The following is an 11,846-nucleotide window of genomic DNA, read 5'->3' on the forward strand; positions in this document are numbered from 1 at the left end:
GGAAAATCTGGATGTTTGCCGTTTAAAAGCCAGTGAAGCCCTCCACGCCCTTGGAGCCCCGTAACTGCATTTCTCAACACCTCTGGACGATCCTCCTGGCTTTCATCCTGAACGCTAGTTACCTAGGTTCACAGGCGGGGCAGGCAGCGGCGTGGGAACTACACTACCCAAAAGACACAGCGGCGGACACAAGCAGCGAGTGTAGCCAATGAAGGCCTAGCAGAGAGGCGTCTACGCGGATTCGTACTGCGTGTGGGCGGGACTTCCTGCAACGCCCCATGGTGGTGTCAATATGGTTGAGTGGGGATCCGTTCACCCTCAGGCTGAGTCGAGACTGAGGTGAAAGAGCGGAAAAACGCGAGAAAAGGTTTCCCCGTTGTACAGAGGCTAGAGTGAGGCTCGACTGAGTCGGTTGTAGGCGTCGGTGCCTTCGTCAGCGTCCAGGTCACCGCCGCTCCCGCCCCTCTCTTCCCTGGCTGTGCTAGCGGAGGCCGCGCCGATGAACCTGACTGAGGTGGGTGCCGCGTCCCAGGGCGCCCCGCCAGACCCCTCCTCCAAGTGCCGAAGCCCCGAGGAGGGGCCCTGCAGGTCAGGCCCCTGTGTCCCAAAGAGAGGGGCGTTCTTGTGTGGGGTACCGGTGTCCGCGGTGCTGTGAGGCGGGGGAGCTCCTGTCAGGGACCTGCACTTGCGAGGCTTAGAGGCGCTGCAGAGCGGGCGGCACTGGGGAGCCCGAGCGTCTTTGTCTCTACGGAGCTGAGGGTGAGGCGGAGTCTCGCCTGGGAAGGCCGCGGAGCCGCTGAAAGCCATAGCAGGCTGTGCAGGAAGGGTTATGCCCAGAGGTAGACGTTTAAAGTTGGGGAAAACAGGATGTTAAAGTAGGACAAGGGGACCGCTGAGGAGACCCCTTGAGTTATGGTAGGGATGGGCCAGAGGAGTTGCAGTAGAGGGGAAGTGTGATGAGATTCTGGGTGGATCTCAGAGAGACAGTCGACAGGATTTCCTGGTGCATCAAATATAGCAGTGAGGGTAGTAAAGAGTCTATTCCATGGGTTTTGTTTTGGCCTGAAAATCTGATAGAATGGAGTTGGAGAAATCGGCTTAAGGAGCAGGTTTCAGAGAGGATTACAAGTTGCATTTTGGAGGACTGAGTTTTGGAAGGCAGGTCATGGTTGGGTCCATAAGCCTGACACTCCCTTTAAACAGGTGCAGACCTGTCATAGGAAGGATTCTGGCCCGTGTCTGCAAAAACGGAGTTCTGAATGGGTTAAAGAACTGGCCTAGGCTGGAGACTGAGGTGTGAGGTGGTTTAGATTTCGGCACCTGCAGACCCAGCAGACCCCCAGGCCCACTCTGTGGAACAGCAGGAAGGTCATCCAGACTAGTGGGGAGATTGGGTCCAGACGTGGGTAGGGCTTTCTCACATCTAGTCAAGGGCCTCCAGCGATCTTCCAGCAACTGAATTTGTAGCAGGCAGGCCTGGTTGCTGATGGGACTAGGAACTGACCTGCTTGCTTATCGTCTCCCTACAACTTACTTACTTACTTATTTATTTATTTATTTATTTATTTATTTTTTATTTTTGAGACGGAGTCTCGCTCTGTCGCCCGGGCTGGAGTGCAGTGGCCGCATCTCAGCTCACTGCAAGCTTCGCTTCCCGGGTTCACACCATTCTCCTGCCTCAGCCTCCGAAGTAGCTGGGACTACAGGCGCCCGCCACCTCGCCCGGCTAGTTTTTTTTTTTTTTTGTATTTTTTTTAGTAGAGAGGGGGTTTCACCATGTTAGCCAGGATAGTCTCGATCTCCTGACCTCGTGATCCGCCCGTCTCGGCCTCCCAAAGTGCTGGGATTACAGGCTTGAGCCACCGCGCCCGGCCAAACTTATTTATTTATGAATGTATAAAACATTTCTTTAACCACTGATGAACCAATATCCTTCTAAATATGTACACATAGGTCGGCAGTTAGAAATGAATGTAACCAATAGTTAAATTTATTCACTTAATAGTTGTTGAATGTTAATTTTTCTTTTTTCTTTTTCTTTTTTTTTTTTTTGAGACGGAGTCTCGCTCTGTCGCCAAGCTGGAGTGCAGTGGCGCGGTCTTGGCTCACTGTAACCTCTGCCTCCCAGGTTCAAGCGATTCTCCTACCTCAGCCTCCCGAGTAACTGGGATTACAGGCATGCGCCACCATGCCAGCTAATTTTTGTATTTTTAGTAGACAGGATTTCAGCATGGTTGGCCAGGATGGTCTTGATCTCTTGACCTCGTGATCCACCCACCTCGGCCTCCCAAAGTGCTGGGATTACAGGCGTGAGCCACCGCACCCGGCTGAATGTTAATTTTTCTGTTTGCTTGCAGTGGAAAGTTTTATGTATCACATTTGCTTAACACTGTAAGAAGTGGGAAAAATACACACGCAAAATTTCAAAACCCTTCCATGTCATTTGTGCTGAAAACTTGTACAAAATATTTAATCCAGTAGAAGGAAATTGCTGATACATAGTGTGTACTACTTATGTTTGGTGCCAATATAAGCCCTATTAGTTGGCAGTCCTTTTAATCTCTATTTTACACATAAGGGCACTGAGACTCAAGGAAGTTCAATCCTCGTCAAGACTCTGAACCCTGAGGACTTACTGTGTAGCCTGAGATAACTTTGCTCTAGTTGCAGGGCCAGAGGTGGTTGTACAGTCAGCCTGTAGGATGCTGCAATGCTGTCTTAATCCTCATGGCCTGCCTCTTCCCACAGGGTTCATAGCAGTGGCAGCAATGCTTATGGATGCTGGACAGGTGAGTGGAGAGTGTTTCCAGCTTTCACCCATCCCAGATGGTTTCAGCATGCTGATATAGGGAATGGTGTTATCCAGAGACTGTTCACCTTTTCTTCTTTCTCCCTTGGGTCCAAGGAGAGCCTGTAGTTTCACCAGACCTGGGTTCCAAACTCAGTCCCTGGTTATATAGGGTGGTTCTAGTTCTCACAACTGATGGTTTGAGATTTGGCAGGACATCTCAAAACACAGGATCCAGAATGTTCAAGTGCTTGGTGGTGAGACTTAGATGGGATGCTTAGAGAACCGTAGCTTAATGTTCTAGCTGGCAAGGATAAGGAGCACAGCAGCAGGGCAGGAGGTCGGGGCATGCAGGGATCAGGCATGGAATGGCAGCCTGAGGTTGTCTAGGTTTTGTTTTTTGTTTTGTTTTGTTTTTGAGACAGAGTCTCGCTCTGTCGCCAGACTGGAGTGCAGTGGCGCAATCTCAGCTCACTACAACCTCCGTCTCCTGGGTTCAAGCAATTCTCCTGCCTCAGCCTTCCGAGTAGCTGGGATTGCAGGCATGAGCCAACACACCTGGCTAATTTTTGTATTTTTAGTAGAGACAGGGTTTCACCATGTTGGCCAGGCTGGTCTCGAACTCCTGGCCTCAAGCAGTCTGCCTGCCTCAGCCTCCCAAAGTGCTGGGATTGCAGGTGTGAGCCACTGTGCTCGGTGGTTCTAGGTCTTTAATCTGAGGGGGTTAGTAGCTAGGGAAGTTTTGAGAAAGAAAAAATAGATCATTTGGCCTAGATTCTAAGAGGCTTCCTCTGCCTGCAGAATGGAGGACAGAGTGAGGGTTAGGGAAGAACCAAGGATACCTGGGTGATAATTCCTGCCACAGTCCAGTGGAGGTTAGTGGTGGCTGGACACGAGTGGTGGCTGGACACGAGTGGTGGCTGTGGAGGTGGAAGGGGTGGGTGGCTTCTGTAGGTTTTGATCTAGAGCAGCTCACATTTTTTGATGTACAGAGCAAGGAAGCTGGGGAGGTAGGATGCAAGAGGGAGTCAGGAATGGCCCCATAGTTTTGGCCTTGTTGAGAAGATTGGATGTTCCAGCAACTAAGATGTGGTAAATTTTGTAGTAGGGGGAGCTTAATAGAGCATATGAAGAACCAGGTTTGGGCCAAGTCAAAAATGTTCCAGAAACTCATGTAGAGGTGCCAGGAACACAGAAATGGAGTTCATTGGAGGTGTTCAGGATGGAGACATCTACTACATGATAGCTGGTGTGTACACCATGGTAAATCTATGGGTCAGATTTAGGAAGACACATCTTTAGATTCTGGAGGCGATGCTGTCAGGGAGAAGGAAGGGGAAGGAAGAGGCTGAGGACTGGATCTTTCTATTGGGCACCTTGGTAGTGTTGCTGGGCATCACAAAGACAGATGAGGGAGTAGATGGACTGAGGATACGTGTGTGTGTATTTGTGTGTTTATGTTGGGGACAGCCTTTGGAAAATAAGAGACTTTTGAGCGGGGAGGGCATGTAAGATGGATGGTGAGGCGTCTCCACAAAAGAGGTGAGATGGTAGTGAAGTCTGGGAGGGGCTTATTACCCTGTTATGGACTCAGCAGGGTTTTGTAGCAAGTCTTGGTTGTACCTGGGTAGTTTCATGTGAACTCTGAGACTATTTTGGCAGAAGATGGGATCAGCTAGAAGCATTGCTAGGCCTGAGGTGGGGATGGCATTGGGGAGGTCAGTGTTTCTGGGCTTTGGATTAGAGCTGGGGGATAGAGAAAGTCATGACTGCTTGTGGGACAGCATATACATGTAGAAGTGGGAGACAGCCAAGATCTGGAAATCAAAGGAGGTGTGCAAGAATATGTGGGTTTGGAAAGCCGAGGTCAAAGCAAGAAACAGGACTGGGTTCAGAGACCTTCAAAGCAATGTTTCCTAAACATTGCATTCTGGTCAGTCCAGGGACAAATAGGATTCTGGCTGCATTTGTCATGCACTGCAGGATTTCATGTGCAGAGTGGCATGGTAGCAGGCCATGGAAATAATCCCAGTTGGGCTGTGGTGGTTGTTAGTGTTGGAAGAGTGGAGGTGTTGGATACATGTGGAAGGTGCCATCCAAAGCGTGAGTAGAGGAGCATGAATAGATGGTTCCACCTCTGGCACTGGGCACTTAAGGGAGGAGGGTGAGTCCAAGTTTGGTTATCTGAGAGGCAAGATCTGGGTGACTCTAGGGAAATTGAGTGACAAAAGAAAGGTAGGCCCCCATGTGCCAAGTGTTTTGTTTTGTTTTGTTTTTTGAGATGGAGTCTAGCTCTGTCGCCCAGGCTGGAGTGCAGTAGTGTGATCTTGGCTCACTGCAACCTCTGCCTCCCAAGTTCAAGCAATTCTTCTGCCTCAACCTCCTGAGTAGCTGGGATTACAGGTGCCTGCCACCATGCCTGGCTAATTTTTGTGTTTTTAGTAGAGATGGGGTTTCACCATCTTGGCCAGGCTGATCTTGAACTCCTGACCTCATGATCCACCTGCCTCGGCCTCCCAAAGTCCTGGGATTACAGACTTGAGCCACCGTGCCCAGCCATGTGCCGTGTTTTGATGGCGCTTTTCAGTCTCTCCCCACTCATCTTTGTTCTATGCTGGAGTCAGTGATCAGTGGCAATGAGGGGAGAGCAGGTACAGGTGCCACGAAGACCTAGTGTGTCTTCGTCCTTGAGAAGTGGGTGGAGGCTGAGCAGGGGATGGATGTGTATGGATGTGGTGAGGAGCACTGAAGGTCTTGGAGAGGGAAGTGTATCAGTGATTGTACCCAGAGGATACAATCTTGTTCGATCTGTGAACAAGAGTGAGTGATTACAGAAAAGCCAATGACACTGGAATAATTTTTTTCTTCGATTGGTGAGAAATCATATCTGGATGAAATGATTTTTATTCCTTTAATTTCCTGAGTGCAGGGGGCATGCCACACAGCCTAAAGCCACAGAGGAAATTGCAGATTTGGTCAGGTGGCAGATGCACAATTGAAGGGAGAGCATACATCAGAGACTTTATTGGGGTTTTGACTGGAAAGGCATGCAGGGGAGAGCAAAGAGCTTAAGACTGGGTGGTTTGCATGATTTTGGCAGCCTTGGGTATAGGGACTATCCCTCCTTTTGTGGTACAAGCCTTGTGTTGATTTAGGGCAGGAGAAATAATCATGTGTGATTGTTAGATAGGAAGCAATTCAGACTATGGGATCTGAATTATAAGAGAAATGTTAAAATGCTGGTTGTTATTTTGGTTCTCTGATTCTTAGATTTCAAGTAGATAAATACAGATCTAAGGAAACAGAATAAGAAGTTGCTCGTGGGCCGGGCATGGTGGCTCATGCCTGTAATCCCAGCACTTTGGGAGGCCGAGGCAGACAGATCACGAGGTCAGGAATTCTAGACCAGCCTGAACAACATGGTGAAACCCCGTCTCTACTAAAAATACAAAAATTAGCCAGGTATGGTGGCGCATGCCTGTAATCCCAGCTACTCAGGAGGCTGAGGCAGGAGAATTGCTTGAACCCGGGAGTCAGAGCTTGCAGTGAGCCGAGATCGCACCACTGCACTCCAGCCTGGTGGCACAGCGAGACTCCATCTCAAAAAAAAAAAAAAAAAACGTTGCTCATGGACTAAACTGTCATAATTTTGGCAGGATTGTATGGTTTTTGAGGACGTGGCCATACATTTTTCCCAGGAGGAGTGGGGGATTCTTAATGGCGTTCAGAGACACCTGCACAGCGATGTGATGCTGGAGAACTTTGCACTTTTGTCATCAGTAGGTAAGGCCCTGACACCTACGTCAGTGTCTTGTGCTGAGCAATGTTTTTTCACTTTTTTCCTTGGCAGCTCTGTCTCACACCAGATCATGGATGCTGCATCCTCTCCTAGTTTCCTGGCATATGTGTTGTGGCAGCCACAGCTGGGCTGTGTGACCTGTATCAGTTTTCCTTAAGAAGCTTAGCTCTTGTCACTCTGAAGCCTTATGAGGCTCAAAAGTCAGAAGTCTTCAGATTTCTCAAGAATATTCTGATGACCTTGCCTGTTCCTGGTTAGTTTACTCTGTCCAAATGCATGACACTTTTCTCTGTGCAAGGCTTTCTCCATTCTTCTTGCCGACATACCTGGGGGATATCCCATGTCAGGAATTTCAGGGACCTACCTGGTCACTGCTTGTGAGGACTGTGGGCTTATTTCTGCAGGACTTTCCACTAGAAGTTCTGGTAACTTTAGAATGCAGCATGTCATGGGCTTATTGCTCTGTGTACATGCTGTCCCCTCCCTTTCCCTGTCCTTCCCCTAGCTTGGCTAATGCCACACCTAGATAGTTGCTTACCTTCAGCAAGGTAGAGGTCTGTGGGTGCCTGACAGAGTGGACGTTACTCCATTGATGACAAGAGATGCTCAAAAGGACTTGGCCCTGGTGAGTGGGAGCTCAGAAGGGGTGTGATGACAGGGCTGGGTTCACATCATACTGGGAATCAATCCAGTTTGATGCCTCTGCCAGTGGCCACACCGCATGTCTCTCTTTTCTTCCCTATTGTGATTTCTTTTTTGACTTTCATCTTCTGGCTCCCACCTCTGACCCTACCTCTTTGGCCTCCACCTCTCACCTGTTCCCTTTTTTTTTTTTTTTTGAGATGGAGTTTCGCTCTTGTTGCCCAGGCTGGAGTGCAATGGCACACGCGATCTTGACTCACTACCACCTCCACCTCCCGGGTTCAAGCGATTCTCCTGCCTCAGCATCTTGAATAGCTGGGATTGCAGGCATGTGCCACCACACCTGGCTAATTTTGTATTTTTAGTAGAGACGGTGTTTCTCCATGTTGGTCAGGCTGGTCTCAAAGCCCCGACCTCAGCTGATCCACCCTCCTTGGCCTCCCAAAGTTCTGGATTATAGGTGTGAGCCACCGCACCCAGCCACCTGTTCCCTTCTGTTCCCTTTGTAGTGTCCTCCAACATGTGACCTGTACTTAAGGTGTTGTGAGTTCTGGATGTATACTTCAGTCGTCCCTGAACACCAGCTCTACTGTCACATCAGATCTCTCTGGGTCTGGACACAGCCTTCTACACATTGTTCACCAGCAGCTATGGCCTGTTGAAAGCTATTTACTGAGGAGTAACTTGGGGACTCCGCTTCTGTGCTCTGCACTGTGCCACTCCGTATGTTGCTCCCCATCATCAGGACTTTTGTTACGGGTTTCTGTCAGGCCCGGTTCTGCCCAGAAGGCTTTCCTCTCACTGGCTTTAGTGTCCCATGCCTTTCACCAATCCCGTGGTCTTATTTGTGAGTTGGTCTGACAGACATTTGTTCGGGGGCTGCCTCCTCCCTCCAAAGTCAACATGCACTTCACCAGCATTTCTGTTCTTAGGTTGTTGGCATGGAGCCAAGGATGAGGAGGCACCTTCCAAGCAGTGTGTTTCTGTAGGAGTGTCACAGGTCACAACTCTAAAGCCAGCTTTGTGCACCCAGAAGGCCCAGCCCTGTGAGACATGTAGCTCACTTCTGAAGGACATCCTGCACCTGGCCGAGCATGACAGAACACACCCCAAGCGTACAGCTGAGCTTTACCTGCACCAAAAGGAGCATGTTAGAGAGAAGCTCACCAGAAGTGATGAAGGGAGGCCTTCGTTTGTGAATGACAGTGTTCACCTGGCAAAGAGGAACTTCATATGCATGCAGGGTGGCAAGGATTTTACTGGTGATTCAGATCTTCAACAACAGGCTCTTCCCAGTGGGTGGAAGCCACACAGGGACACTCGTGGTGTGGAGGCCTTTCAAAGTGGACAGAATGATTACAGCTGCAGCCAATGTGGAAAAGACTTTTGCCACCAGCATATGCTGTTTGAGCACCAGAAAATCCACACAGAGGAAAGGCCTTATGAGTGCAGTGAATGTGGCAGATTTTTTAGGTACAACTCCGACCTTATTAAACATCAGCGAAATCATACTGGAGAAAGGCCTTATAAGTGTAGTGAATGTGGAAAAGCCTTCAGCCTCAAATATAATGTTGTTCAACACCAGAAAATTCACACTGGAGAAAGGCCTTATGAGTGCAGTGAATGTGGGAAAGCTTTCCTTAGAAAGTCTCACCTACTTCAGCACCAGAGAATTCACACCAGGCCAAGGCCTTATCTGTGTAGTGAATGTGGGAAGGCTTTCCTTACACAGGCTCACCTTGTTGGTCACCAGAAAATTCATACTGGAGAACGGCCTTATGGATGCAATGAATGTGGGAAATACTTTATGTACAGTTCAGCACTCATTAGACATCAGAAAGTTCACACTGGAGAAAGGCCTTTTTATTGCTGTGAATGTGGGAAATTCTTTATGGACAGCTGCACACTCATTATTCACCAGAGAGTTCATACTGGAGAAAAACCTTATGAATGCAACGAATGTGGGAAATTCTTTAGATACCGTTCCACACTCATTAGACATCAGAAAGTTCACACTGGAGAAAAGCCTTATGAGTGTAGTGAATGTGGGAAATTCTTTATGGACACTTCCACACTCATTATTCATCAGAGAGTTCACACTGGAGAAAAGCCTTATGAATGCAGCGAATGTGGGAAATTCTTTAGGTATTGCTTCACACTGAATAGACATCAGAGAGTTCACTCTGGAGAGAGGCCTTATGAATGCAGTGAATGTGGCAAATTCTTTGTGGACAGCTGTACACTGAAGAGTCATCAGAGAGTTCACACTGGAGAAAGACCTTTTGAATGCAGCATTTGCGGAAAATCCTTTAGGTGTCGCTCCACACTTGATACACATCAGAGAATTCACACTGGTGAAAGGCCTTATGAGTGTAGTGAATGTGGGAAATTCTTTAGGCACAACTCAAATCATATTAGACATCGGAGAAATCACTTTGGAGAAAGGTCTTTTGAGTGCACTGAGTGTGGGAGAGTTTTCAGCCAAAATTCCCACCTCATTCGGCACCAGAAAGTTCACACTAGGGAAAGAACTTACAAATGCAGCAAATGTGGGAAATTTTTTATGGACAGCTCCACGCTCATTAGTCATCAGAGAGTTCATACTGGAGAAAAGCCTTATGAATGCAGTGAATGTGGGAAAGTCTTTAGATATAACTCCAGCCTCATTAAACATCGGAGAATTCACACTGGAGAGAGACCTTATCAGTGTAGTGAATGTGGGAGAGTCTTTAACCAAAATTCTCATCTCATTCAGCACCAGAAAGTTCACACCAGATAAAGAATGTGTATATAAAGCAGACATGGAAAGACTTCACACAGAAATCTACTCTGATTTAGCACTGGGACCTATGTTTTTAAAAAAGTATTCTTGTAGAATACAGATAACATAAAATCTAACATCATAACCATGTTAAAGTGTATAGTTCAGTACTGTTAGTCATTCACATTGTGCAATGAATATCTAGAAGTCTTTTCAATTTATGAAACTAAGTCTATACCTTTTAAAACCTTATTCCCCAGTCCACCCAGCCTCTTGACAAGCACCACTCTCTATGAATTTTACTAGTCTGGGTACCTCATATAAGAAAACTTAAGTTTTGGTCTTGTGGATTATTTTGTGGCTTATTTTGCTTAATGTTATATTTTTAAGGTTTCATGTTCTAATCCATTAGAATTTCCATCCTTTTTAAAGGCTGAATAAAATTCTGTTACAGTCATGTGTTGCTTAACAAAGGGGAAGTGTCCTGAGAAAAGTGTTATTAGGTGATTTTCTTTCTTTTTTTGGAGGGGGAGTGGGTTTATCAATGCCTAGGCTATATGGTATATCCTATAGCACCTTGCTACAAACTTGTACAGCATATTACTGTGCTGAATACTGTAGGCTGTTGGAACATGTGGTAATTCTTTTTAAGTATATCTAAACAAAAGCTACAGTAAAAATACAGTATAAAAGAAAAAATGATAGACATACAGAGAACTTACCGTGAATGGAGCTTACAGTACTGAAAGTTGCTCTAGGTGAGTCAGTGAGTGGTGAGTGAATGTGAAGGCCTAGGTTGTTACTATGCTGTAGACTTTATAGACACTGTATGCTTAGACAACACTACATTTTTATTTTTATTTTTGAGACAGAATCGTGCTCTGTTACCCAGGCTGGAGTGCGGTGGGGCTATCTTGGCTTCCTGCAACCTTCACCTCCTGGTTCAAGCAATTCTGCCTCAGCTTCCCAAGTATCTGGGATTACAGGCATGCGCCACCACCATACCCCGCTAATTTTTGTATTTTTAGTAGAGAATGGGGTCTTACAATGTTGGCCAGGCTGGTCTCAAACTCCTGACCTCAAGTGAGCCACTTGCTTTGGCCTCCCAAAGTGCTGGGATTACAGGCATGAGCCACTGTGCCCGACTGGACAAAATGAAATTTATAGAATTTTTTTTTTTAATATATTAACCTTAGCTGACCATTTTTTACTTTATAAGCTTGTATTTTTAAAGACTTTTTGACTTTTGTAATAATGTTTTGCTTAAAACATTGTACAACTGTACAAAATTTTTTTTATATCCTAACTTCTTAAACTTTTTTTTGTTAAAAACTAAGATACACACATTCGTCTAGGCCAGCATAGGATCAGGATAATGTCATTGTCTTCCACCTTCACATCCTCTTCCAGAAAGTCTTCTGGGGCAGTGACACACATGGAGCTGTCGTCTGAAATAACAATACCTTTTTCTGGAATACCCCCTGAAGGACCTGCCCGAGGCTGTGTTACAGTTTGTGTTTGTGTGTATATACACCTGTATATTTATATACATACACACAACTCCATATATACTCTACTGTTGGAGAATACCTAATGATAAAAAGTGTGGTATACTAAGAACATAAGCTAGTAACTCATTTATTATTATATACTGTACATTATTGCATATATTATACTTCTATATGACTGGCAGCACAATAGGTTTGTTTGTACCAGAATCACCATGAACATGTGATTAATATATTGCCTTACCACTGCTGTCATGTCATTAGGCAATAAGCATTTTTCAGCTTCATTGCAATTTTATGGGACCACTGTCATGCATGTGGCCCATTGTTAACTGAAAAGTGTAGTGC

General features: G+C 46.6%; 1 protein-coding gene across 6 annotated transcripts; it reads left to right on the plus strand.

Annotated features, from left to right (window-relative positions):
• The first annotated feature begins 242 nt into the window (after nucleotides 1-242).
• On the plus strand, nucleotides 243-10,462 carry LOC101019037 (zinc finger protein 17). 6 transcript variants are annotated; one of them, XM_003916203.5, is made up of 4 exons: nucleotides 244-514; nucleotides 2,749-2,789; nucleotides 6,445-6,571; nucleotides 8,162-10,462. In XM_003916203.5, the coding sequence occupies exons 2-4, from the start codon at nucleotides 2,769-2,771 to the stop codon at nucleotides 10,006-10,008; spliced, it is 1,995 nt and encodes a 664-aa protein (XP_003916252.2). In that variant the 5' UTR covers nucleotides 244-514; nucleotides 2,749-2,768; the 3' UTR covers nucleotides 10,009-10,462. The 6 variants fall into 6 exon arrangements, with proteins under 6 accessions (XP_021787179.2, XP_003916252.2, XP_003916253.2 ...); XM_009195451.4 differs by having other exon boundaries at nucleotides 321-339; XM_009195452.4 differs by lacking the exon at nucleotides 244-514 and adding an exon at nucleotides 526-588.
• Nucleotides 10,463-11,846: the final 1,384 nt, after the last annotated feature.

This window comes from Papio anubis, chromosome 20, assembly GCF_008728515.1.
Source record: "Papio anubis isolate 15944 chromosome 20, Panubis1.0, whole genome shotgun sequence".
NCBI classification, from domain to species: Eukaryota; Metazoa; Chordata; class Mammalia; order Primates; family Cercopithecidae; genus Papio; species Papio anubis.